The sequence below is a fragment of the Sycon ciliatum genome, chromosome 5 (genome assembly GCF_964019385.1).
Source record: "Sycon ciliatum chromosome 5, ocSycCili1.1, whole genome shotgun sequence".
NCBI lineage: Eukaryota > Metazoa > Porifera > Calcarea > Leucosolenida > Sycettidae > Sycon > Sycon ciliatum.
Window position 1 is genome coordinate 9,776,166 of NC_088647.1, and position 26,959 is coordinate 9,803,124.

At 47.9% G+C, this 26,959-nt stretch overlaps 2 protein-coding genes across 3 annotated transcripts; one reads left to right on the top strand and one right to left on the bottom strand.

Moving 5' to 3' along the window:
• Positions 1-331: 331 nt before the first annotated feature.
• Positions 332-1,916, top strand: LOC135817527 (PRKR-interacting protein 1-like). Its single transcript, XM_065330734.1, has one exon. The coding sequence runs from the start codon at positions 469-471 to the stop codon at positions 1,006-1,008; it is 540 nt and encodes a 179-aa protein (XP_065186806.1). The 5' UTR covers positions 332-468; the 3' UTR covers positions 1,009-1,916.
• LOC135817524 (prolyl 4-hydroxylase subunit alpha-1-like) lies at positions 1,824-25,845 on the bottom strand. 2 transcript variants are annotated; one of them, XM_065330730.1, is made up of 14 exons: positions 25,443-25,845; positions 24,937-25,316; positions 22,326-22,546; positions 21,677-21,778; positions 14,454-14,505; positions 10,916-11,100; positions 9,958-10,134; positions 4,783-4,853; positions 4,351-4,456; positions 3,939-3,992; positions 3,491-3,553; positions 3,101-3,169; positions 2,708-2,804; positions 1,824-2,420 (listed from the first exon to the last, which is right to left on the bottom strand). In XM_065330730.1, exons 2-14 carry the CDS (start codon positions 25,286-25,288, stop codon positions 2,317-2,319), a joined length of 1,653 nt encoding a protein of 550 aa, XP_065186802.1. In that variant the 5' UTR covers positions 25,289-25,316; positions 25,443-25,845; the 3' UTR covers positions 1,824-2,316. The 2 variants fall into 2 exon arrangements, with proteins under 2 accessions (XP_065186802.1, XP_065186803.1); XM_065330731.1 differs by having other exon boundaries at positions 24,937-25,845.
• Between the last annotated feature and the right edge of the window lie 1,114 nt (positions 25,846-26,959).

Consider the following 26,959-nt stretch of genomic DNA (forward strand, 5'->3'; position numbering starts at 1 on the left):
CTGGCTGAGCTGACACTGTAATTTTAGTGTAAAGTCATGCGTCCCCACGCTATCGTGTATACGGGATATCGGGGGTGCAAAAGACGTCACTCCTCTGACTCAAAATCAAACTGCAAACTACAGTCAACTTCGCTTATAACGACACTCGACGGGGCATCAAAAAAGTGTCCTTATTCGCGAAGTGTCGTTATACCCGAAGTCTCATTATATGTATTACAGTTGGAAGGGACTTTGCTCTGGGCATGGAAATGCTGTCGTTATTCGCGAATTGTCGTTATATCCGAAGTCGTTATTAGCGAAGTTGACTGTATTACGGTCTTTGTGACAAAAATAATAATTCATTCCAATTTTGGTCGAGAGCTAGCTGTTGCACTGTTTCTTTCTTTCTTTTTGTCGTCTTCTTACCACGAAGTAGTCTACGCGGTAGTCTACGTTCTTGCCTACCTCCTGGATTGTGAAGCTCGAAAGATGGCTGAGAAGGAGGAGAAAAAGGAGAAACCTAAGTTTCCCAAACGTGAACTTGTAATTCCGAAAACGACAGCTGAGCTGCAGAAATTGCATGTCGATGCGTTGATGCGCGATGTGTCCAAGCCTGCTAAAATCCCCGATGCGAGGAAAGAGCGTGGACCCCGTCCTCCACCTGAGTCAGTTCGCTGGGTACCAGGTTCCTCTGCTGGTGCTGGTAGCAGTGAGTTTCACATCTATCGCAACCTTCGAGACCATGAGAACAAACGTCAGGAGCATATTGATAAGAAAGCCAAAGAAACAGACCTAGATACTCAATTTCAGAGACAGCGGGAAGCGCACATACAAGCTGCTGAAGATAAAACTGCCAAGAAAAGAGCAAAGCGCCAACGCAAAAAGCAGCTGAAGGAGCAAGCGAAGAAAATGAAGAAGTTGGAAGATGGCAGCAAGGACCCACAAGAACCAAAGAGTGATGGCGACTCTGGTGCTGATTCAGATGGAGACGAAGAGAGCGGCCCTAGCATTGTAGTCGGTGGGAAATGATGTGACTGAGCCATTGGAGAAGTTCCTGAAAGACACTCCCGCATTTCCGTATTCCAGTTTGGACCTGCCTTCTATTGAAGTAAGGAGTGATGTTTTGGGCAGCTTCATTGTCGAACTGATTCGCAGTATCAGCTAGTACCAAATGCAGATGATGTACTAGTAACATGGTCTGGGCTTCTGACTATTCTATGGGCAAACATGAGCGGCCCGGCCCGGCCTGCCTTACTGGAGAAGGGTGGAGCGCATGCTTCGTTGTGCCGATGTGCCTCTACCGTGACTGCGCATTGCTGTGCAGCTTGATTATCAGCACTTCTTGCCGTCTCGTCTGCAGAGAAATCTGCACATGTTAGGACAGTGCAGTATGTCATGGTACTGGAGCTTCAGCTATGTTTCCAGGCAGATGACGTGTTTGCAAGCTAGGCGAGTTCTGTCTGTAAGTACAGTGTGTTGTATAATATCGTGACTGAATCACTGAACATGGTATAGTCGGAATGCAGTGGAGCTGAACCCTGTACTGCTGTGACGTTGCAGACGGCGTCAAGCTTCACCTGTGCTTCGTATTGCCACTGCCGTATACTGCCGCTTGTTGATTGCCCCCCCCCCCCCCCCACATACATACCCCGCACACCCACATGTAACTAGCTCTGTGCCTTGTTCAGTATGTTGGTAGTTACAACTCTCACCGTCTAAGGGTGAACTTAAATTGCAGTGCTGGCGCTGCTATTTCTCCTCCCCTAAACAGTAAACATTGACAACACTAGCACACATAGTCATTGGTCCAGTGTTGCGTGAAGTGAAGATGGCTAGTATAGTAGTATAGTATAGGATTTTTTAAATTTTTTTAGGAAAGTCAAGCTGTCCAGAATAACGGATTCATTGTTGTGCCACTGAGCAATTTTCAGTGCTCTGTCATCTGTGCATGATCAGGGGCAAGGTGAAGTGAGTATGTAATTCCCTGAATTCCCTGAATTTCTTTCCACCATGGTTTGGAACAGTATGAGGAAGTTGAATGGTGTATGTAACAAGCAACTATGCCATAAGCTGTCAATCAAGAGAGGCATGCATGGAGGAAAGGAAATGCTTGGCAAAAGCATGAAATGAAAGCATTTGAAAATTTGAAAATTACTACTTCAGTACTTTACAATTGAAAGTCCTCTAAAGTTAAATTTGTGATTAGAAATACCTGGTAATAATGCTCTGAAGTAACATCAGCATGAAATATTGGTTGCAAACTTCAAGTCAGAAAAATTCACAATAATTGATCCCAAGCGCTTGACACGTGTAGTCAATTTAATCTTTCAGTCCATCTCATAGAAATTCTGGTGCTTTGTGAATGTCCCATTCGTCAAATTCGTTCAGTTTGCATGGCTTGAGGAACTCCTGATCACGTTCATGAATCCATTTGTTACATACTGTGAAGAGAGGGAGAAAGACACACACACAGAAGAGAGCGGGAAAGAAAAGAAAAAAGGAGTGAACACTGAGTTTCCATGCACTGTGTGCACAATACTGTCAATAGATTCAGGGAGTGTGCCAGTCTCGCATACAAGAAATGAATTTGAATTGGCAAACTACCTGCATTCCAAATTCCTATTTTTCACTTTTTCTGTTGTTCTGGACATGATGATACATGGTGTGAAGTGTGTGCGGTGGTCCGGTCATAGTTCGCAATTCAACTGCCATCCTCGAGTAATCTTACCCCACTTGGATCCAGAGAGGACTGGACAACCAGCATGCCTTGTTTGCTCATCGCCTTCCCCGGAAGGCAGTAGGTTGTACCAAAACGTAGCGTCGCCCTGCATGTGAAGCACACAGTTGAATAATGGACATAATTATACACATTTCCCCGGATATATCCTTGGTCTCGATCTTTAGTATAAACATGTACAGTGGGTGCTGCTCAATGAAATCGGAAAAAAAGAAAGAAAAAAGCCGAGTACTAGTATGCACCAGACAATGTGCCTCCCCTGGGCTGTGCAAGGCGCTGACTTGACCCATGCGATCGGATTTCACCGAGCAGTACTGTAGCAGCAAGCGGATGAACATGAGCACCTTGGCACTTCTTAGAGAACCAGCCCCGTCAAAAACATACCTTTGATGGAGCAATCCTGGCACCCGCCTTGGTGAACACCGTGCAGCCACCCGACGTGACGTTGCTCAGCTGCGAGTGGAAAATAACGAACACAGTGATAGTAGTAGGTGTACTGCTCGTACATTCATACATGTATGAGATGGTGGTAGGAACTGCCAGAATAATGTTCAGTGTGCAAGTGCGATGCAACAATGTGACACCTCAAAAGAAATATGCTACACAGAGGTTCTTGCAACAGCACATGCTCACATTGACCAGACATTCTGTGTACATGGTAATTGAAGGGAATACTAATCGGTAGATAATGTAAAAAGCGGCTGGCTAGACAGCGGGGAGCATGCTAACTATACTTAGAACAACTTGAGGCTACTGCTACTGTGAAGTACTCACATAGAAGAGCATTGTGGCAATGCGATTGCCTTCCACGTGCTGCTCAAACGCCTTCTCAGTTTTCTGAATGGAACAGAGCACAGGGAATGGTGCAGGCAAGATCAAAAATGTGTCGTCCTCTACCAAGTATGTACGGACAAACAGCACACACATGCACACGTGGAGATGGTTTCGTTCGAACTACTCTGAGTGATAGGGGTGGGTAACTTCACTCACTACAGACAGTACAGTACAGAGTCACTAACTTTAATGTCACACTATGCTACTTGCCTGGGTGTATGTAAGTTTGTGGCCAGATGATGTACAGATTATCAGTTGTCTGAGGAGTGCCTTTGCTTTGCTATGTAGACGAAATGCAGCGTTACAACAATGCCGTAGCCGGTTGTCTCTGTTCTCTTCTGCCTTTGTTGTACATTGTGAATGATGTATGCGCACTTCATCTTCTTACCCGTGCATGGTCATAATGCGGCTCATACTGTCCACCAATCCCGTAGTTAACAACCTGAAACGGATATATCAGCAAGCACAGATAGAAATTACAACGTCAGCAAACATAGCGTGTAACAAATCTCGTAGTTCAGCACAGATAATTGCCGTCCTGAACCTGTGATTTCTCCATCCTTACAGCATATGGCCGTTGGCGTCTATCATGGTGAGGAGGCTTGAAAGCTATTACAGCATGATTGTGTGTGCCCTGGATTACCTAGGTGTGACATTCAAGCAACTCAGTGACCCTCTCGACTATGCTTGGTCATCAAGCTACTAGTACATTGACACTGTACACTGGCCAACGCACATGGGGACTTCCCCATGGTATCTCGACTAAACGACCAGCGAGTGTTCTGCCCGGGCTACATTACCTGCAGAAGTTCAGCCGTGGTCATTGACAAGCCTGTGTAGTCTGTTATCCTTGTGTTGATGCGATCCACAACACCAGAGTTGTCATGCCACTCCGCTAGCCAGCCACTACAGAACGACACACCGCGTACCAGGCAACATAACCAGACCGGCACAGAAAATTGCTGATTATCTGGACACGATACGACAATACAATTCGACCCGCCTGCAAGAAATGACTGCACATCGATCTACAATGTAGTGCTGGAATTCGTTGCACATGCTTGGCAGCAACCAGAATATAACCAGGCGACCCTGCATGCCTCTTGGATAGACGGGGGTTATAACTGCATGTAGTTCAGAATCCTGGAGTACACAAGCATGTACTTGTACCAGCAATCTTTTACAAGAAAGGAGTTCTATCTTTGCTTATGCAGTCCAAACGTTGTACATACCTCTTGCTGACTCTGTAATCAGCAAACTCCAACTTTCCTGTCACTGGACTGTGAACAGTGGCACGTTTGAGCTGCAGCACAAGAACCAAATGTCATGACACACACACACATGCGTGCGCGCGCGTGCACACACACACATCACTTAAATGGGATTCAGAAAACTGCTGCTTTGAGTAAATATTTAATAATAAATACTAAATATAAAGTAATAAAAAGAACTAACTCTGCCGTCATCATCCTGCATCAACGAGTCGAACATAATCGATTTTTATGTCGCTATCATCAGTGGAATATCCTGACTGAATTGAAGGCTAGCCAAGCAAAAACAATGATTAAATTAATATGCATTCCAAAATGTGATAAAACTTACAAGCAAGCAACACAAATGGTAAGTAGGTGGTAGAAAGGAAGGTGAGAAAACCAAACTGATGTTACAACCGTGAAGTGAGAGAAACAAACTGTGGAAAAAAGGGAAGAACTTAACAAAACAATTTCAGCGCAACAACATGCTTCTTTTGTTTACAGAGCACAAGCTTACGCAAATGAATACACACAGCTTCAAGAACCTTCAACTGACGGGAATAACGTGCACGATGCAACACAGAAAACAAAAATCATCATACATTTCCAAACACTTAGGGTGAGATAACAAATAAAAAAATACAGCAGACTTCTGACGATCATCATCTCCATCCAACTCCGGCACCTGACGATCATCATCTCCATCCAACTCCGGCACCATCACCATCATCCGCAGCACCATCGTCCATGTCATCCTCCGATCCCTGATCCATGGTGAGATGAAGAGTCAACCAGCGGCGTCGAATGGATATGGACAGGATGCATAAGTGACCGAGGTCGAGCAGGAGGAAGAGTCGGAGATTGACACGGATCAAGGATCGTAGATGATGGTGCTGCGGATAATAGTGAGTTGGGTGGAGATGATGATCATCAGAAGTCTGCTGTTTTTTTTGCATTTGTTATCTCTCCCTAAGTGTTTTTGTTTTTCTGTGTTTTGTTGTGCATATTAGGCCACACTTTGTTTTTTCTATGTTTCTCGTCGGCAAATTTTAACAAAAGGTACGCGGGCGGGCGGAAAAAAAACAAAAGCCAAGGAAAAAACAAGAACAATTTCTACTGAAAACTGTATACATTTTTCAATGTACATGTATATGCGTGATTCATACCAGACACTGCGTATACCATGTATACAGGACTGCATTGTACAATCATGTACATGTAGTCCTGCATACATGATTGCACTACATTATCACATCAGCCCACGAATATCAGGCAAACTGCAACAATGAGAGCATAAAGTTTGATTACAAGATGGCGAAGAGAACATACATTAATTTTATCTGCTATCGCATCAACAAACGTTTCCCACTCGTCATTAATTTTGGTTTTGTTACTTCAACGTTCTTGTGTCCGCTTATCAAACTCTTGTCTCCATGCTGCTCATATTTTCCTTGCCATGCGTCTATTGCTTGGATTTTCTGCCTACGACATCGTTCCACAGACGCCAGTTGCAACGGAACTCGTCCGACTTACGGTATTCCTGGGACCCACGAGGCTCAGGCAGTGAACGACTGAAAGCTTCGTCATGACAGCCTTCATCGCAGAGAACGGACGAGGAGCGCTCCTTTGCTGCTGTGTTGCAAGCGTTTACGATTTTGATTGACGCATCTACATCTAGTTGCTGCAGCATGTGCAGCGCACATACATGTACATAGTATGAACTTTTTTTTTCTTCCGAAAATTCTGAAAACCTACGCGGGCGATGACGAGAAACATAGAAAAAACAAATTGTGGCCTTATCCCCGTCAGTTGAAGGTTCTTGAAGCTGTGTGTATTCGTTTGCGTAAGCCCGTGCTCTGCAAACAAAAGAAGCATGTTGTTACGCTGACATTGTTTTGTTAAGCTCTGCCCTTTTTTCCACAGTTTGTTTTTCTCACTTCACAGTCGTCACATTCTGGTTTTCTCACCTTCTTTTGTGCCTGCTTACCATTTTTTTTGTTGCTTGCTTGCAAGTTTTATCACATTTTGGAATGTATATTATTATAATCATTGCTTTTGCTTGGCGTTCCTACGGATGCGGAAACTCGGCCTCTATATAGAGAAGCCGAGTCTGACGCGAACCGTGATTTTTTTTTGCTTGGCTAGCCTTCAATTCAGTCACGATATTCCACTGATGATAGTGACATGAAAATCGATTATGGAAAACATTTTCGTTGATGCATGATGACGACGGCAGAGTTATTTCCTTTTAAGTTTTATTGCTTTATTGAAATTATTGTCTCCTCGGTGTTTTATTCATATCTTTAAACGGAGATATTCTAGGAATCAGGTCGAGATCCTGAATAATGTTCTGCGCAAGCGCCACATTGCTAGAAGCATTTCGTTCAACATTGCTTTCTTTAAGCGTTCAAGACAATGGCGTTTGTCCAAATTCCATCCAAAACGGGTACTTTGAAGCTCATGTATATCATTCATTATCCAATATCCATAGAACGAGTATTCCGTGAAGATGATATAGCGCGTTCTAATGACACATATATGCTCTGTTAAGTCCAAGTTCAAGCGTTTGTACAGTGTAGCTCGCTCCTTCCTCTCGTACTTTGACTACATTCAGTTCACCACTTGCGGAAAATGATCGCAGGCAGCAAGTCAAAATGATAACAAAAGTTCGCTGTTGCCTTGACCGAGGTTTGCTTCAGTGTGTCTGTAGAGCCACCTCCCGCCCCTGTCGAGGGTGAGGTTTTTCAGGCCAGGTCGGCGAACACCTCTGTCGAGGCTCGCCTTGATGTGAGCGCTCGAGGTTTCTGGACGCGTGAGCAAGATGCATTTTTTGATGTAAGGGTGTTTAATCCTGACGCTTCTTCCTATGCGTCCAGAAGCCTGGACGCGCTCTTCCGGCAACATGAGGGCGCTAAGAGACTTCAATATCAGGAGAGAGTAGTGTTGAGCGTGGTGCCTTTGCACCTTTGGTGTTTTCCGTGAATGGGGCAGCTGCGCCGGCATCCACGGCCTTCCTCAGGCGCCTTTGCCTGCTCACGTCTCAATCTTCGGGAGGTAGCTATTCATCGTTGATGGGATATTATCGCTGGGTGTCTTTCGCGCTGCTACGTTCCGCTGTATTGTGTGTCCGGGGTGCTCGGTCGGCCCGTCACCGTCCAGTTTACATGCTTCGTGAGTTGGCGATGGTGGAGGGTCGGGTTCCCCTCCCGTGATTAGTGCTGCACCGAGCTTGTTTTGTGTGAAAGCATATTATAATTATAATTATTATATTTAGTAGTCGGTGGAGCTTGCCAGGGACAGACCGCGAGCCACACCGGCAGGGGCATTGACACTACAATTGCCAACCCAAAAAGACTCACCTTGCGTATTAGCAGCTCCCACACCATCACCAACAATGCAATCTACAGCAACCACAACTAATCCACCATCCAAGCCCATTATTGAAAGACCAAGACGATCAACAGCCAACTACAACAGAAACTACGCACTCAACGGACAAGGGCGTAAGGAGGGACGTGAGAGCAGGGTGACGGCCGAGTCCCGTTCAATGGACCATGTCAGGCGGGATAACAGAGAGAGCGCAGAGGAAGCAGATGATGGGACGGACGGTGAAGGGAGCAATGAGTCGGAGAGCGACGATTGTAGTGATCGTGAGAGTGCCGGTGAGAATGTTAGTGTTGTGCGTAGGTTTCGTGGTAGCAAGTCTTCAGTGTACAATCATCAGTTGGCTAGTCCTGATTGTTGCAATTCGTATTCCGACTCTTTATTCACTGTATTGTGCCGTGGTCGTCATGGTTATGGACTACAGTTAAAGGTTTTGGAAGCCATCTGTCAGCGTCTGTATAAGCCGAATTTGTGTGTACAGAAAGATGGTATAATTGGGTTGAAATTGTTCAAGTAAAGTGTCATGTTTGGTGCGGCCAAGCTTGGCCGTTAATGTTCTAGGTGTAATGTACTGCTGTTATTTGTTATCACTTCGTCCTGCCTTCTTTCTTTCTCTTCTTTGTTCACTTTTCAGTTGCAAGTTTAGTGTTAGTACACACATTCGTTATTGCTCCGCTTTCATTGTTAAAATTCACACTTGTAAATTTCACTGCTGTTGTTCTTAGTGTTATTTCTCTAACTTAGATTTTCTATAATAGTTAAATTTTGTTTTCAGTGTTCTTTAGTACAACGAAGATTCCTGATGAGTGTTGTACGAAAACTTGTTTGAATCCCTTTTTTCTCTACACAATTTCTTCACATTTTCATCGTTTTATTGCACATTGTCTCCACAGTTTTACAATACATGAATACAGTGTACACAAATGTCGATCCAGCTTGTATTACTGATTGCGGTTATCAAAATATTTAGAAGTATTACAAAATAATTGAGAGGCTTTGAATCGTTTTTATCAAAATCTAAATATTTGCCGGGTTGGAAGGTGGAAGTCAAAATGATATGGCTCCTTTAAAGTCAACACTAACACGATTATCAACCTTGCTAACATCGAGCTATCTCCCGTGCAACAAGAATTGCTCTGTCGGGGCACGGAGTTCCTCCATCCAATACCTTATAATGTCCACTAACACCACCAGTTACTAAACAAACCCGATCTAAATTCAAGTGTCATAGTCAAAGTACAGTGCTGTTTTACCGAGGCGTTCGGTTTTGCAGGATTCTTGTTCGCATCATGAGCTTCCCCTTTTATTGATCTTCGCATCTTTGAGCCACACAAGTTGTGTGTAATGTTGCTTTGCATCCTTGAATCGTGGTTTTACCATATTGTCCTATGGTCTTGCCAGTATCGTCATCGACATGCATGAACATCCCCCAACATCCTTCACAGCTGAGACTTTCAGCTCGTGCTTGTCTTGGTTGCGCTCACCTTCCCCTCTTATGTTATCATAATTATAACTTAGAACCTTCCAAGTTGGAAGGCTGTTGGAGTGCGCATCCAAGATGTGCTAGAGCTGTTAGCCAATTAGTTGTAGAACGTCAGTACCGGCGGTCAGTGCCGTGCAATGTTATCGCATGAGCTGATTGTTTAGTACCTGGTGGTGTTAGTGGACATTACAGCGTAAATTGTAGTTCCTTGATCCTTTTCTTTTATATAATTATCCTTGGCTCTCCATCCGAGTACACATTCTAACACTCCATACAGTTCAGTTTACCCTTGGTGTGGCAAGCTCCTTCAGCCGATTGATCTCAGATTCTGAGACAATATCGCGATACAGAAGCACTGTCGGCTTCACCCATGCCACCTCCACTTTGGCTGGTCGAAGTATGAGACGTGGCGTGCGGTTGCGGTTGCTGTAGAAGCACACCTGGCTCTCGGCTACGAAGTCAGGCTGTACAGTACGGGGCAAAAAGCCATCCATCAGCACCAGCCAAATAGACATACAGCTAGACCTCGCTTATACAGTCTTCTTTTATCCGGATCCCCCACCATCCAGAAGAAAATCGTTGGTTGCCAGTTTACAGCATATGCCATGCATGCATACAGTGCATGTATGTGTGTTCGATTATCCGGTTCCCTCGCCTATCCGGATATTTTTGTCCAAAATGAATGTGTGCGGTTATGCGAGGTCTGACAGCATAAGTATGGACGAGGAATAAGGAATCATAGGAAAGCATCAGGCACATCATCAACACATCATGTGTATGCCATGCCACAACACTGTATTCATAGGAGCTGAATCTGGAGGGTGGTGATGTCCCCACCAATGCAGAAAATCAGTCTGGTCCGACTCTCACACGGACTGTTAATTTATTGTATTAGAAGTCTGCTATGTTCGAACATTTGCTGCTATCACAGCTTATGTGGCAGTGCCTGTGATATTAGTTTCATGAATGGACATCTAGTTTCCCATCGTGCATGGACATCTATTGTCCCATCGTGCATGGACATCTATTGTCCCATCGTGCAAAGCTCACTGTGCCTTATCGCAGTTTAGAGTACTCTGACTTTGATGATTTGACCAAGTTTTTAAGAATGCTTTGTTGTTCTTTAGACTTCATTGCAAACGGTTCGGCTAGCAACGCTGACGAGGCCTAACAAGGTCTAAGCCGCTAGTTGTCCAGAGATTGAGTGTCCTATCATCACAACATGCCGTGTCAGCAAGGACTTACTGTTTCAATAGGTTCTCTACATAGTTGCTTGTAGCGGTCTCTCTCCTGTAACCATACATGATCAACCCATGGCTTCTCTGCACCACCCTTCTTCTTCTCGATGAAGGCCGAGCCATTCTTGACTTGCTCACGAAACACCGTCAGGTAATACTTCAGGTTGGAAGTGGCCCTTGCATTCCCTGGATCTGGAACAACAAATGGTGCATTTGAAAGACAATACAAAGAGTGCAGCCTCCGTATGGGTATTTGTCATGGCCAAATTCCTGGATTACATCAAAGCAGATTAAGTAACTTAGCAGCAGGTAGTGGTGTAATGGAGACCAGTTGTGCAGTAGAGGAGACCTGTTTGAATTGTGCTTGAACACATTGCATCACTAGACTAATGTTCCCATGGCAGCCATCCAGTCGGCCGTAACAATCGTGTTTTTATAGTCTACTAGCAGCACCCCCGCCAGCGTTGCCTGGCCGAATGTGGCATGCGCGGGTGAAGCAAGTACATGAACAGCACACGTGCTCAGCACGTGGTGGTGGCCAGACCGCTGAAGTCCTGGTGAGACGTGAGGGAGGTTCTTCATCGTTGGAAGGAGAAGGAGGGACGTCTGTTACGCCTTCGGGAGGCTGGTCAGGGTTGTCCATGACCTGGTGGCGGATGAAGCGGCTCAAAAAATTCATAAACTACTTACTTACGAACAAAAGTGCGATGCGCTCTTCACTGCAGATCAGATGCAGAGTGCAGTCAGTGCAGATCTTTTGTATCCTTTTGTTGCAGATGTTTCTATTTGCAGAGAACGGTTCACGTGGTCCGCAGCGCTTGTGCGGCTGCTAGTGCTACCTATGCCTATGGCCTAGGCTAGGTGGCTACATGATTCGCACGCTTCGCGTGCTCAGTGCTTCTGCGCGCGGCTGCTACTGCTACTCGTAGAGATCAGGGGTCTATACGACTCCCTGGTAGAGATCTACTGATCGTGTCTGCTAGAAGCGCTACCACCGGTGCACCGTACCTACACTGTTCGCACGCTTCGCGTGCTCAGCACTTGGTGGTGGCTACACGATTCGAACGCTTCGCGTGCTCAGTGCTTCTGTGGCTGCTTCCGCGCGCTAGCTACACGATTCGCACGCTTCGCGTGCTCAGTGCTTCTGCGGCCGCTAGCTACACTGTGCTACACTGTTCGCACGCTTCGCGTGCTCAGGGCAGCGCTGCTCCGCAGCGCTTCAGCGTGACACAAAAACACACGTCACAGCCTCACAGGTGCCTCTTCTTTATAAGGAGCGTGACACACACACACACACACACACAGACACACGTCACAGGTGCCTCTCTTTTATAAGTAAAGATTCATGTAGTCTGGCGTCTACCGGTAGTTTTGGCATTATGTACATCTTGCTTGGGCACACAGGTCATTCTCTCTCCATGAATGTATTACCAAATGCTAGACTGTGAGTTTGAAATGGAAGGTTGGTGACCAGCCACCTCAGCCGGTCGGTCCCAGTGTGGGGGAGTACAATGTACAATTATTTTAGAACAATTAACCTCATCAGCGAAGCAGAATCCTTCTTCCAAGACCTGCTTGACAAGTGCTGGTAAGCTGCTTGTGTCTCAGACCGGCCTCTCAATGCGCTGGTGTGCGAGTCACATGATCCCTGCAATAGTGGCGTGCTATCAGGGACCCTGTTGCTAAGTTCGGCCCTGTGGAAGAAGGCATGCCGCCAGATTCACCTGGCCCCAGAGCTAGTCTACTCCCAAACCGTAGTGTGGTGTGGGCAGTTGTACAGGATTACCTGCACGGGTTTCAGCTGTGTATTGAGCTCATTTCACAGGGGCACTTCCCCCTCAGCTACTTTTGATAGTTTCCTTGAAGTAGGAAAGAATAGTAGAGCCCTGCTCAATGAAATCCGATCGCGTGAGTCACATGTGTGCCCTGCACTAGCGCACATTCCAGTACAGTCAAATCTGCCGTTAGCGACCTCCGCTGTAGGCGACCATCTACCGTTAGCGACCGATTTTCCGTGCACCGACGGTTTCACATACAAACTGATCTGTCCAGAGCGACCATCTGCTGTGCGCGACCAGCGACCACGATTTCATGCACGGTGGCTGCATTCAAATCTGCTGTAAGCGCCCTCGACCCAGGTTCAGTCAGGTGTGAAACTGTACTTGCCTTCCTGTAGGCTACAAAACATATTAGCCCGGGTATGTGCACTATTCTTGGGTTTGTGTACCCCTATATTCTATTGAATATCCAATAAAATGATATTAAAAATCACATTATTCTTGTTGATTTGAGTACTTCCTCCGCGTCATCGAAATTGTCGCAGTTTGACTTTTGATGTAAAATGCGGTATTTACTCACCAGCACTCGTACCAGAGGCAAGGGATCGGACATAGGCGATAGTCATCAGTATAGGGTGACGGCAAAGTTCTATTTTCTGTTATTGGAAGCCGGAATTTTTGAGCTAGACGCAATTTCTTCGCTGATGTCGCTGCGCTGGTAATTTCGACTCGCTGAGATCAGTCAGGTGTTGCAGCCTGCACATTTCTCGTGCTTATGGCCATTCACTCAAGCCCCATCACTGCTTTACCTTAGCTGGGGTGAGAATGACTTCGTGGAACAAGTGGCAGCGCTTGGAGAAACATCGAGGGGTCGGCAAACTAAATGCCTGCAACAGCGATAAAATTTGTCGCTCTGGCTGAGACACTCAGTACTACTACTAGTACATGATTGTACCTGCAAGAGCCGTGTAGACTCTACACGTAGTGCTAGTATTATACTAGTAATGCACGCGCAGGTGCCGTACCATGGTATACCAGTGCTGAAAAAGAGAGCGCGCTGGACGTGATACTACACTTACCTGCATGAGCTGTGGGCATGCCACGGCTAAAAAAAGTTCATTATTTTCAAGATCGAGGTGATTCCGCCGACGGTAATCAACCGACCTCGCAACGATCGTGTATTCTTACTAGGCTTCGTTGGTGGTGAAGTAGAAATCATCCAGAGCTAGCAGACGACAAGCATAGCAGCTCTTGTCCTGTGGAGAAAGTCAAAGCGTTTGAGATGAGGCGCGACCAACTTTCAACCTTCCTTGAAATATTTGGGAACGATATTTTTGCGTCCATTGACATCAGCGACGACGAGGACTTCATCTCTGCATGAAAACTCTCAGTCCAATTGCCCTAGAACGTTACTCTAGTCTTCAGACTATCATACTGTGTAATAAGTTTCGAATGGCTTAGTTTATGGAGTTGTCAGTAACAAGTGACAAGTCACTAGTCAAACTGCGACAATTTCGATGACGCGGCGGAAGTACATGGAAGCATAATGCCCGGTATGCCGGATTAACCATACATCTGCCGTAAGAGACCGCTTTTTCTTGCACCAAGGGGTGGTCGCTTACGACAGATTTGACTGTACATGTAGTAGCAGGTCTAGGGATGCACAGTGCACAGTGCACAGTATCTGCTTGCTGGATCGGATTTCATTGAGCAGCACAGTGCAGGTGACGAGATGTGTGCAGCATTGTGTAGGTAACAACTGCTTACTTAGTTGGGCGAGCTTCTTTGTCCATCTGATTGCTCGGCGAATGTTTCCAAGCTGCAATTGGTCACACATCATGATCAGACAGCTAACCGTTACGGGCAAGAATATCAGGATGATCAGATAGAACTTCGGGCCGTGCATCTGGAATTATTATTGAGTGCTCACGATCATCAGCATCTGCAGTCACATTAAGGAGGCTCCCACCTAAAGGAGTCAAAAAAGGGTCCATGGACCCCTCGTTTTATGCATAGAATGGTGGAGTGATGTCTCCTCTTCAATTTGGTATAGTTGTCCAACCGGACCTACTGGGAGGACCATAATACACAGACATGCCGCACGACCTCTGTTCTAACATTGACCTAAACCCTGACCCTAAACTGTAGTAGACGGACTTCCCCCTACACAAATCACTATGTATTACTATGTAGTGTAGTAGACGGACTTCCCCCTACACAAATCACTATGTATTACTATGTATTGCACTCTGCATTGCTGACACCATCAGATCCCTTGCTTTCATTCGCTAACTAGCGCTCGGAGCTGTAACTGGCAATCTCGTACCATATATATAGATCCGTGTGTCAGTTGCCCAGCTCAGTTGTTGCAGAGTCTTTGCCTCCGTTGTTTCTGTCGTCTTCCCTTCACTTATTGAGTCTTTCAATATACTATAAGTAATTCTGTGTCACCTACGTTTGTCGTTCCGTGTGTGCAATATTGTTCCCTGAGAATACTACCTGTGTTTTGCCGGAGAGACTGAACCAGTTTTGCCTTGTCACTCGGTCGCGTATTACATTTGGTGGCAGCGGTGTTAGCTCTGCGTTCGTCAGTCGCAGTATTCCGGACCACGCCTCGTTATTTCGCCGTGCAGTGAACGTTGCCGTTGCCGTTCTCGTCTCAACTCAAGCTGAGTAACTTTGTTCCGTGCCAATTTACGATTTTAATATTTACATTTTTGTAGTGCTAGTCTTTTCTAGGCTTACTTTGTTGGATCTATTCGTAGTCTTGTCCCCTAAGTAAGCTAGCTCTTCGTTGCCAGTTTTTCTTGCACTGCTCGCCGTACTTGAACTGTTGCTATAGCGTAGGCTTAGTCCTCAAACGCGTCCCGTGTTGCTTGCGAAGTCCTATAGGCCTACTTGTTTGTTTGTTATCCTTATATACAAGACACCGAAAATGGCACAGAATCCTCAAGCTGCTGCTGCCGCTGCCGCTGCTGCTCCCGCTGCACCAGCTCTGGCTCCGGGTCAGGTTCCGGCTCCTCGACAGGCACCACTTGCTCGGCCGGTCGTTGTACCGCCGACGTTTGGGGGTGCCAGCCAAGACGATTGGCACTGCTTCATCGCCAGGTTCGACGCAGCGTGCGTGGTAAATGGGTACCGGGATGCGGAAAGGCTGCAGTTTTTACCTTGTTGTTTCAAGGAGAGTGCTTTTACCACTTACCAGACCATTCTGGCGGCGCACCCGCAGTATACGTATGTAGAAATGTGCACCGAATTAGGGCTACGGTTCGCACCGCCACAGCAAAGTCGCCTCCTTGAGGCCGAGTTTCGAGCTCGCCTGAAACGATCCACTGAGTCCCAGGCCGAGTTCGCCGCAGCTCTTCAGCGCCTTGCGGCACGCGCCTTTCCAGGTCAACAGGGTCCGCTGTTAGATCGCCTGACGCTCAATCAATTTATTGACGGCCAGGTCAATAGTGACCTGCGCTTGCACATCAGGACATCCAGCCCTGCAGCCCTCGATGCCGCCGTTCGACGGGCGTACGAAGTTGCAGCGATCTTAGAGGTCGAGAATCGCCGCAGTCTTCCGGTTCCTACACCAGCCTGCGCTGCCCTGACCGCCTCTATGCCTCAGGCACACTCCGTAGGTCCACTCGCGGATCCGACTCCTACGTCCAGTGCCACCGTGGCCCACGTAGCTCCGAGTTCGACTTCGAGCTCCACCGACCCGCTCGTACTATCGTTGTTGAGCAAAATTTCGGACCAGCTAGCTGATCTACAGGTCTTCTCCGCAACCTCCGCTCCGTCGCCACGGGCGTATAGTGACGACACTCGAGCTCCACGCGGCCGTGGTCACAGCGTCTTCCCTCGAAGCGCGCCCATGTCGGGCCCAACTCGATTTCCTGGCAGCTCGAATCGTAACCCGCCTCCGTACAACGGCACAGGCCGCGGACTTTACGATGGCGCGCGTGATCGCGGGTGCTTCACGTGTGGCGATCAGTCCCACTTCCGTCGTGATTGTCCCCACTCGACGCGTGGGGGTCGTCCGTCGGGAAACCGCTATTGACTGGTGCTGCTCGGCAAGCTCCAGTCTTCGATACTAGTGTTCCTAGCTCGACTGTGCCGACTTGTACTGGTTGTGAATGTCGTCCCTGTTATTGTACTGTTGATGTGCGTTGCCCTACGTCTGCACCTGTGACTGTGTGTCCTGTTACGCATGTTCAGTCGTCTTCTGCAGTTTCTCCGTCTGTCTATGTTGCGGTTAGTCTCCAAGAGACGAAATGCCATGCTCTTGTTGACACTGGGTCTAGTGTTTCCCTTGTGTCTACTGCATTGTGGCGTAGTCTGTGCACGACCTCCTCTGTCCCTGTGTCTGCTGCTCCTGTTGTGTCTGGTGTGACGGGCCGTCCCCTCTCCACTACGGGTACCGTGTCCCTCTCTGTTTGTACACCCTCGTTCGTAGCTGTTCAGAATTTTATCGTTGCTGCTGATATCACGTCTGATGTAATCCTCGGTGCTGACTTCCTACAGCAGCACAATGTCCTGCTTGATTTCTCCCGGGCTCAGTTGGTCCTGGATGATGTTAAATTGCCGCTTGTACCCCTTCCACGTGTGCGTTCGCTTTCTGCTGCTGTTGCTGCCGCGCCCACACCAGCCCATGTTACGACTGTCGTGCCCGACCTGAGTGCTCCGACTGTTCCTGCTGCCGTCGCTGCCTCCGTACCTGCTGCCGTCCCTGCCTCCGTGCTTGCTGCTGCTGCTCCGCCTGCTGCTGCTGCCAATGCTGTTGAATCTCTGGTGTCTCGTGTTGCTTCCTCGTTCCGTGTGTTCATCACACAGTCTGTTTCAGTTCCGCCCTGTCATGAAGTTATTCTTCCGGTTGCCCCGTCGGTATGTGCTGCTGGCTCTCCTGCTGCTGATACTTCGTATCTAATCGAGCCCCTTGATTCGTTCTCAGAGAAACACCCGACATTGGATGTCGGAACGTCTGTCACGTCCCCGGATAACTTGGTTATCAATGTGGTTAACCGTGGTACCACCCAGATTACCTTGCATGCAAATACTCATATTGCTGTATGTGAACCTGTCCCTGAGTGTGCTGACACTTGTGCTGCTGTTGATGATTCGCCGTTCATGCCGCCGCCGCCTGTCCCAGTAGAGAAGATTGATGTGTATATCGAAAAGAATTGTTGTCACCTGTCACCAACGGACCGTTCTACCTTGCGTGACCTTCTCCTGCAGTACCACGATGTATTTGCTCTTCATCCCGACGACCATGGGTACTGTGATCTTGCGCCACATAAGATAGACACAGGTGATCATTCGCCTATTAAACAACAACCTTACCGTGTTCCATTCCGTCATCGTGAGCAGCTCCAGAATATTATCAATGACCTTCTGCAGAAAGGTGTCATTACTCCCTCTGCGAGCCCGTGGGCTTCGCCTGTTGTCCTCGTGCCTAAGAAAGATGGCTCTCTGCGTCTCTGTGTTGACTATCGCCGGCTCAACAAGATCACCACAGCTGATGCTTATCCTCTTCCTCGGGTCGACGATACCCTAGACGCGTTCTCTGGCTCTAAGGTATTCTCGACACTTGACCTTGCTAGTGGCTACTGGCAAATCGCAATCCACCCTCAAGACCAAGCTAAAACAGCCTTCGTGACGCCCCTTGGGTTGTACGAGTTCACGGTTCTTCCTATGGGTTGCTGCAATGGGCCTGCCACATTTCAGCGCTTGATGCAAACGATCCTAAATAATCTCCTTACCAGTCCTGATCCCGTCTGCCGTGTGTTTTTTGATGACATTGGCCTTGGGTCAGCCACTGTTAGTCTTGGCTTGGATGGCCTCCGGTCCGTTTTCACGTGTCTTCGTCGGTACAATCTCAAGCTTCGGCTTGAGAAATGCGCTTTCCTGCAGCCCCGCACTAAGTTCCTTGGTGTGGACATCAGTGCCGATGGCCTTCACACCTCAGCTTCGAAGGTTCACGATATTGTTCACTGGCGTACGCCGACATCCGTTCGTGAAGTGCGTGGTTTTCTCGGCCTCGCTGGGTATTACCGGAAATTTGTTCCGCACTTCGCGCAAGCTGCCGCCCCCCTGGCCGCACTCACTAAGAAAAATGCGAAGTTTCCTGGGGTCCTGCTTGTCAGGCTGCTTTCTGTGTACTAAAAAAACGCCTCTCATCTGCGCCTGTGCTTGCTCAGCCTGACTACACGTCTGCCGCCGCTCCCTTCATCCTCGATGTGGATGCCAGTGATTTTGGTATGGGCGGTGTGCTCTCTCAGGTACAAGATGGCCATGAGTGTGTGATTTCCTACGGTAGTGCTATTCTCAACACCGCCCAACGTAACTACTCCACTACGGAGAAGGAACTCCTTGCATTTGTTCACTTCGCTGATGTGTTCCGCTACTACCTCGTTGGTCGAGCATTTGTTGTGCGCACTGATCATGCTGCTCTCAAATGGCTCCATTCGCTCAAGGAACCACGCGGTCGTCGTGCCCGTTGGTTAGAACAACTTGCTGAACTCGAGTTCACGGTTATTCATCGCCCTGGCCGTCAACATTGCAATGCCGATGCTCTGTCTCGCCGTCCTCCTGAGTCTGTTGCCGCCACTACCCGTCAGTCACCGCCTGACCAGTCGTCACCAGCCGCACCAGCAGCTCCTGCTCCTGCTTGTGATCCTGGACCCACTGTACCGAAACCTGCACCTGACTCCTGGCTGCCGCGCTTTACTGCTGCTGAGCTGCTTGCTGCGCAAAAAGAGGATCCTGATGTGTCCATTGTGTTAGGCTGGCATGATTCTAGTCATGATGTGTTTAATTCTCCCCCTGCACACACATTAACTGCCTCTAGCCGTGCTGTTCGCCGCTATGCTTCTGAAATTCATTTGCTTTCCCTACGTGATGGTGTTTTGTATCGCACAGACCCATCGGCTGATTCTGTTTTGCAATTAGCTGTTCCGTTCTCTTTCCAAGCTGATATCTTAGCTGCAGTGCACGCCGATGTTAGTGGTGGTCATCTCGGTGCTACAAAGACCATTGACAAGGCCAAATGCCGTTTCTTCTGGCCAGGTATGTCAGCTGATTTGCGCACATTTGTAGCTAATTGCCAAGAATGCATTCCCGTAAGAGCGCTACGACTGGCCGAGCACCATTGCAGTCCATGCGAGCTGGCTTCCCTAACGAGCTCGTAGCCATGGATCTCGTTGGACCACTGCCTACCAGTCGCCATGGCAACCGTTACCTACTGGTATGTAGTGACTACTTCTCACGTTGGCCTGAAGCGTACCCTCTACCCACTATGACTGCTGCTGCCGTTGCGGATGTGTTCTTTCGGAACTGGATCTGTCGGTTTGGTGCCCCAGAACAACTCCACACCGATCAGGGCACACAATTTGAGTCTGAACTCTTCAGTGAACTGTGTCGCCTCATGAATATCCGAAAGACTCGGACCACCGCGTATCATCCCCAGGGCGATGGGCTCGTGGAACGCCTCAACCGCACCATAGTTTCAACGTTGCGAGTGTATGTAGCGGATCTGCCCACCTTCTGGGATCAGTATGTTTCAACCGTCCTGCTTGCATACCGTACAGCCAAGCATTCTTCTACCCAATTCACCCCAGCTCAGCTTATGTTTGGTCGCCAACTCCGTCTGCCTATCGACCTTGTCTATGGGTCACCCCCGACAGAGTTTGTGTCGCCCGCCGAATATGTCACACAACTGTCCAAGTCCCTCCACCATAGCTTCGATACTGCCCGTCGTAATGATAATGCTGCGCACCACAGCCAGAAGGACCACTACGACCTTCGTCAACGTGGCACTGCATTCCAAGTCGGTGATAGTGTGTGGCTCCTTGAACCTGGAATGCGTCGCAAACTCCAGCCACCGTGGACCGGACCATACCGGATTGTCCACGTGTCGCCGCCAACGTCATACGACATTCAATTGATCAACGAACCCTCCAGCACCAGTAAGCGTGTACATTTCAACCGCCTCAAGCTACACGCCCGCTCAAACGCCAAGTCGTCAGTCTCTCAGTCCGGCCCAGATGTCCCGCTGTCTGAAGCGCCACTGGCTCCTACTTCTCCATGTCCGCCGCCTGTTCCGCTATTCTCCTGGCCTGATGCTGATGATGCCCCACCCCAACCTGTTCCTCCTCCGCCGCCGGTTTTGCTGCAGCCAGCACCACCAGCACCTGGTCCGCGTGCCCATCTGCACCGCAACGCCGGTCGTCCTGTTCGTTACAGGAACAACTATGTGTTCCCACAATGAGTTCCAAACTCGCACTTGCCTTGCCTTTCTGCTCCACTCTGTTTCCATTGTGTGCTTGTGTATGATTTTCTTTTTCTTGCTGATGTATTTTGCTGCTTGCGCCTCGTTTAGGTCTACGTTAATTCTGTATTATGTTCTTGTTTGTTTTCCGAGGACGGAAAATTATTTGAGGGGGGAGCAGTGTAGTAGACGGACTTCCCCCTACACAAATCACTATGTATTACTATGTAGTGTAGTAGACGGACTTCCCCCTACACAAATCACTATGTATTACTATGTATTGCACTCTGCATTGCTGACACCATCAGATCCCTTGCTTTCATTCGCTAACTAGCGCTCGGAGCTGTAACTGGCAATCTCGTACCATATATATAGATCCGTGTGTCAGTTGCCCAGCTCAGTTGTTGCAGAGTCTTTGCCTCCGTTGTTTCTGTCGTCTTCCCTTCACTTATTGAGTCTTTCAATATACTATAAGTAATTCTGTGTCACCTACGTTTGTCGTTCCGTGTGTGCAATATTGTTCCCTGAGAATACTACCTGTGTTTTGCCGGAGAGACTGAACCAGTTTTGCCTTGTCACTCGGTCGCGTATTACATAAACTTTTGCTAAGGGGCCAATGAAGGAATCCACTAAGTCTGATCATGACCTGTACAAGGTCACCAAAGGTGTACTCGTAGCGCAAAAGTGGGTAAATAATAACAAAGTATGACCAGGTCATTGCTTATAATTATGACCTTACATTGTATTCGGTGAATGCGAGGAAGTCGATCACGCCTGCCTCCGTTACATGTGGATCTCCTGCACCGGAATATACCCTTCGCAAGCACTCCTGCAGCCATCTCTGCAAGCCATCAGTGTAGGATCACATGCGGCATACATGTACATGAAATGGAGTATGAATTGCATCATTAGATTCGATACACTCATCCCATCCCTAACCAAGTCACCTCGGGGCCCTCAAGCGTACACCTTCTGGGAGCGGAGTAGAACTTCGCTTCATGTTGTGCATTACGCAATAACTTTCAATATGGCATATCACATCATAACATGAATATGCATGTACATGCAGGTCCAGTAATCTGAGTTGTATATGTTCGTAGTTATGGATACTCTTCAGTTCCAAGGTACACGGGAAAGAGAGGGTTTCCGAGTGAACTAGGGCAAATGAACTCGGCATGATTGTCATGGGTTTCAGGTTGTTGTCATAGTTACAAGTAAACCGATGGCATGCCACTCCAATACCAGCATTATTGTAGCCTCCGACAGGCACTTGCGCACGGGCACACACACACCGACACACCGACACACACACACCGACACACACCGACACACACACACACACACACACACACACACACCGACACACACCGACACACACTAATATCTACCTTTGCATGGAAGTACTGTTTATCATTGTACGCCAAGACACCCAGTGAAAAGATGTCTGCCAGCTGCAACCGCTGTCCAAGCGAGCCGGCCTGGCCATCTGCCATAGCACTGACATTGAGTCTGTATGTCTCCTGCAGACGCATCAGTGCCGTGGCTGTGCCGGTGATGTCAGCAGTGGTTGGAAACGAGCTCTGCATTTGGTCTAACATTGACATCAAGCCTGCACAAAGCAGCAGAAAAAGAAACACACCGTTGCGTTCATCAGGTATCCTTTGAAACAAAGAAACAGATGGAAGTCTTTTCAGTGACCTTGAACATAAGGCCACGCCGTTTTTTTCTATGTTTCGCGTCACCTTATTTGATGAAATCAATGAGGGAGGGCGAAAAAATAAAAAAGCCATCCAAAAAAACAAACAGTGTACGTGGATTGCATTTGTGTACAGTGAAGCGACGCGGCACTGTTCATGTACATGTACATTGCCATGTACATGAATACATGAGTGTATCCCCTCTGCCATGCTTGTGCAAGTTGTGGTCCAAACACAGGCGGCACGTGATGATTGTGTGACTTGCGGCCCAGCTTATTACACACACATGCACATGTACATGTGTGTGAGCTGAGTACAATCATGCGATAAATACATGATTTGTAGAACAAATGCCAACATAATAGTTACGTGTAATACAATCATGTTCCGTTTTTTTCCTTTTGGGTTACATTTTCCGGTTTTCTGGGTTTGCATTAAATTTGTATTGCATTTAAAAAAATTGTTCCGTTTTTTTAATTTTTTTAAACTCCGGCTGTGAAATACATGCGCGCGGGGAATGCGAAACACAGATAAAAAACGGTGTAACCTTTAAAACAAGAATGCAAAGAAAAAGAAAACTAGGCTCAAACATGGGAAAATATTGTTTTCGATGAGTGATGTGTCGCTTTGTTTTGCTCTAATTGGTGCTTTTCTCCAATGTCATGCAGTCGTATTTATTCAGCTTTTATTTCTTGTGTACTTGCATACTGGTATTAGTTTAGTCCCACAATCTGCGATAAAATGATCCGCTGTAGCACCTACTCCACTTTTATGTTTATGTATCTATGTCATTCGGATCTTCCCAAGTTGTACAATGTACTGTTGAGATACCGAATTCAAATAAATCAATACCATACCATACCATACCAAAATAGACACGGTGTGTACAGTTGAATGGCAAGCCTTGGAGGCTATGCCAAAGCCTACGTTGCGGTACCCTGTCATCCTAGGTTCTTCTGCATGCCAGGTCACAATAGTGAACTGTTGGGTGGGTTTTCCAAACCAAAACACGTCCACCATGCATATAATTGGTGCAATGCATTCAATCTATGACCCCCCCCCCCCCCTTCCCTCCTCATCTGGATTGGGGGGGGGGGGGGGGGCTGCGTATATTCTTGACTGTTCATTTCAATGAATGGGCAGTGACGTGTGCAGATCTACACCACAGAGACACGTGACTAGAGTCTAGACAGTAGGTCACGGAAAGGAGCTGGAGTGGAGCAAGGGCTGGTAGCCACATGGCATGACATGAATTATATTTGCCGAAGGAGGTCCAACTAAATGGGCTTTTTAAAGGGGAAGTTAAGGCTAAAATTAAAATTTTACCAGTTGTAGTCTTCGGGGTGCTGAGTCGAATGGTCTTGGTCCGAGAAAGCTGAGACGCTCCCTTCCTACTTGAATCCTTATCGAAGTCGCGCACTTCCACCGAAACTGGGTGACTGCGCCCTACTAGATGGGGATTTGTATGCAAAATGTCACTAAAAGCGCCATTTCGTTCTTATTAAAGCACGGATGACCGCGAGTGGCCCACATGTTGTAGTCTTTTGGACGCTGAGTCGACTGGTTTTGGTCCGAAAAGGCTGCGATGCAGCGTTCCTCCTTTATTCCCAATCGAACATGGTTGAACAAGTGGTCACGTGCTCCTGGGTGCCCAAATCACCTGGTCACCACGCCAGCAGGCGACAACTTTCACACCAAGGTTCAACTCGAGTTCAACTCGAGTGACAGGACTGCACCCAAAAAAGGTCAAACAGGCTAGTAAGTTGTACCCTGCAGGCACGGTGACCAGGTGACTGGTGTACGCAGGAGCACATGACCGATTGTTCAACCATGTTCGATTGGGAATAAAGGAGGAACGCTGCATCGCAGCCTTTTCGGACCAAAACCAGTCGACTCAACGTCCAAAAGACTACAACATATGGGCCAATCGCGGTCATCCGTGCTTTTATAAGAACGAAATGGCGCTTTTAGTGACATATTGCATACAAATCCCCATCTAGTAGGGCACAGTCACCCAGTTTCGGTGGAAGTGCGCGAGTTCGATTGGGATTCAAGTAGGAAGGGAGCGTCTCAGCTTTCTCGGACCAAGACCATTCGACTCAGCACCCCGAAGACTACAACTGGTGAAATTTTAATTTTTGCCTTAACTTCCCCTTTAAAACTGATACTTAAGTTATAGCGATACTACATTATAGCTTCGGAGTTCGGACACCAAGCTGTTGACGTCAGCACTGAACGCCGTCATGTTTCATACATTTTCAGTCACGCACACCATAATGTCAACATGAATGAAAGGACGAACCATTACCACCCTTCGGAGGTGCTTGCAGCTTGAACTTGAGCTTCTGCCAGTCGTGCGTGAAGCGTCTGACCATCAGGAAGGCATTGGTCGGGTGTCCGATGTGCTCCTCAGGACCAAGGCGACTGGACGAGTGCACGGCCTGCTTGACCTCGCCAGCGAACCGGTGCAGCTGGGCAATGCGCTCCTGCTCGGCCGCGATGTACGCTTGAAGTTCGGACGCCAGCCTCTCTTCGGCCTTCACCAGTGAGCTGAAATGCGTCAGTGCGGAAAACACCTCGCCATGAGCGGGCATGGACAGCAGAACTGCAGCCATTAGAGAAATACCGGTCAGGACCGATAAACTCGCCTCCATACTTTTGTTCGGATGGTGAATATTTTTCCTGCGTGGTCACAAAGAAAGGTAGGTACAAAGCGATACGAATGCCAGCCAGCAGAACAACAATGAAGTGGCTCAGTCAACTGCGCAGTTCGGCAATTCTCTACCACTTCAGCTGACCCTTCCTTACCCAAACGCTCCTAAAGAGACGTCGTTCCTCTTGCTTCCAGCTCCTCGACCTACTTTGAATAAGAGGCTGATGCTTATTGTGATTCAGTTGAGTGCGGCGTGAGGTTCGTTGTCCTGCTCCGAGTCTCTGGCCAGGCCCGTGCCAGCTCTGCCTCCTGTTGACACGTCTGAAGTGAAGGAAATCTGTCACCTCCACCGTACTACTGGATTGATGGTGGTGTGACATCGCAGTCGACTGGGATGAGCGGCGCGTATTTAGCGGTCACGGGGAGACAACCGCACGCAGAATGCATTGCAAGTGACCTGTCGACAATCGTCGACAATCCACATGATCCACGTGGCCGTGGATGTTCCATCCAATGCCAGGGCAAGGTCTTCATCACCAATCACACTCGACAGTGCACCAGGCCAGGTGCACCAGTAGGCAGTACGGCAGTGGAGCGTCAGGTGGAGTGTTGGTTACTACACGTTCTCCTAGCTGTCTTGATGGTTTCCTCAGACAGCTAACTCACTACTTTCGCAATCGATACAAATTACGTTGGACACATAGTCATTACCATGATTACGGCAGCTCGAAAGTCACCCTGCAAGAGCGAGTGGAAAGAACGCAAGATGCACTGCGACTCCATAGTATGGCCTATGGGTTTCCTAGCCGTCGCAGGGTCTGACACATACATGTAGACCTACACACATCCTGACAGCCGCGTTCCCTTGCTGTCCTTTGTGTTACAAAACGCCACACATGCTGCAGATGTGCGTGTGCCTGGCAGCGACAGACGTTGCATTCGGCGGTAGCCATGTTCGACGTTGCAATCGGCAATTGGGTGCACTGCGCTCTGAGGATAGACCATGTAGACTGCTAAGACTAGTAATCATGGTAGTAGTAAACGTTTGTGAGTGTCGCTGCAGGCATGTTCTAGCCCTACTTAGTTAGACCTTAGTTGTAAGGTCTAACTAACCCTTCGCCCTTGCCTTGCCTCCACTCAGACTCCAGGCTGTTGGTAGTCTACTCGGTATGCCAAATCATTGAAATCAACCACAATACTACTTATAGTAATACTACTATCACTAGAAAAGCTGACAGGATCGCTTTTGCTTGGGATCAGAGAAGGCTCTCTGTGAATATCATGTGGATCTACGACTACCTGTCATGATGTACATGTAGATCTACAAACCTAGGCTACAAACCTAGCGTAGCAAGCACAAGCATGATGATTGTAGCAAGGAAAATGAGAGGTTTTATGCAAGTGCTGCGCACATGTATCACTGCTGTCATGGACTCGACTCGACTACAAACAAAGGATAGAAAGGCACATGATAATAATGCGATGTGGTTTCACACTGTTCGATGTACCGATTTAGAACTCACTTGTGATTATCGAAGAAAAACGTTCAATAAAAAGAGAAACAAGTATGATGATCGTGGTACTAATTTACACACACACACTTGCTAATAAGTCTTGTTCCTCACTCCCAAAACGGGTCACGTGGGTCTCCCCGGGAGAGAGACTCAAAAGG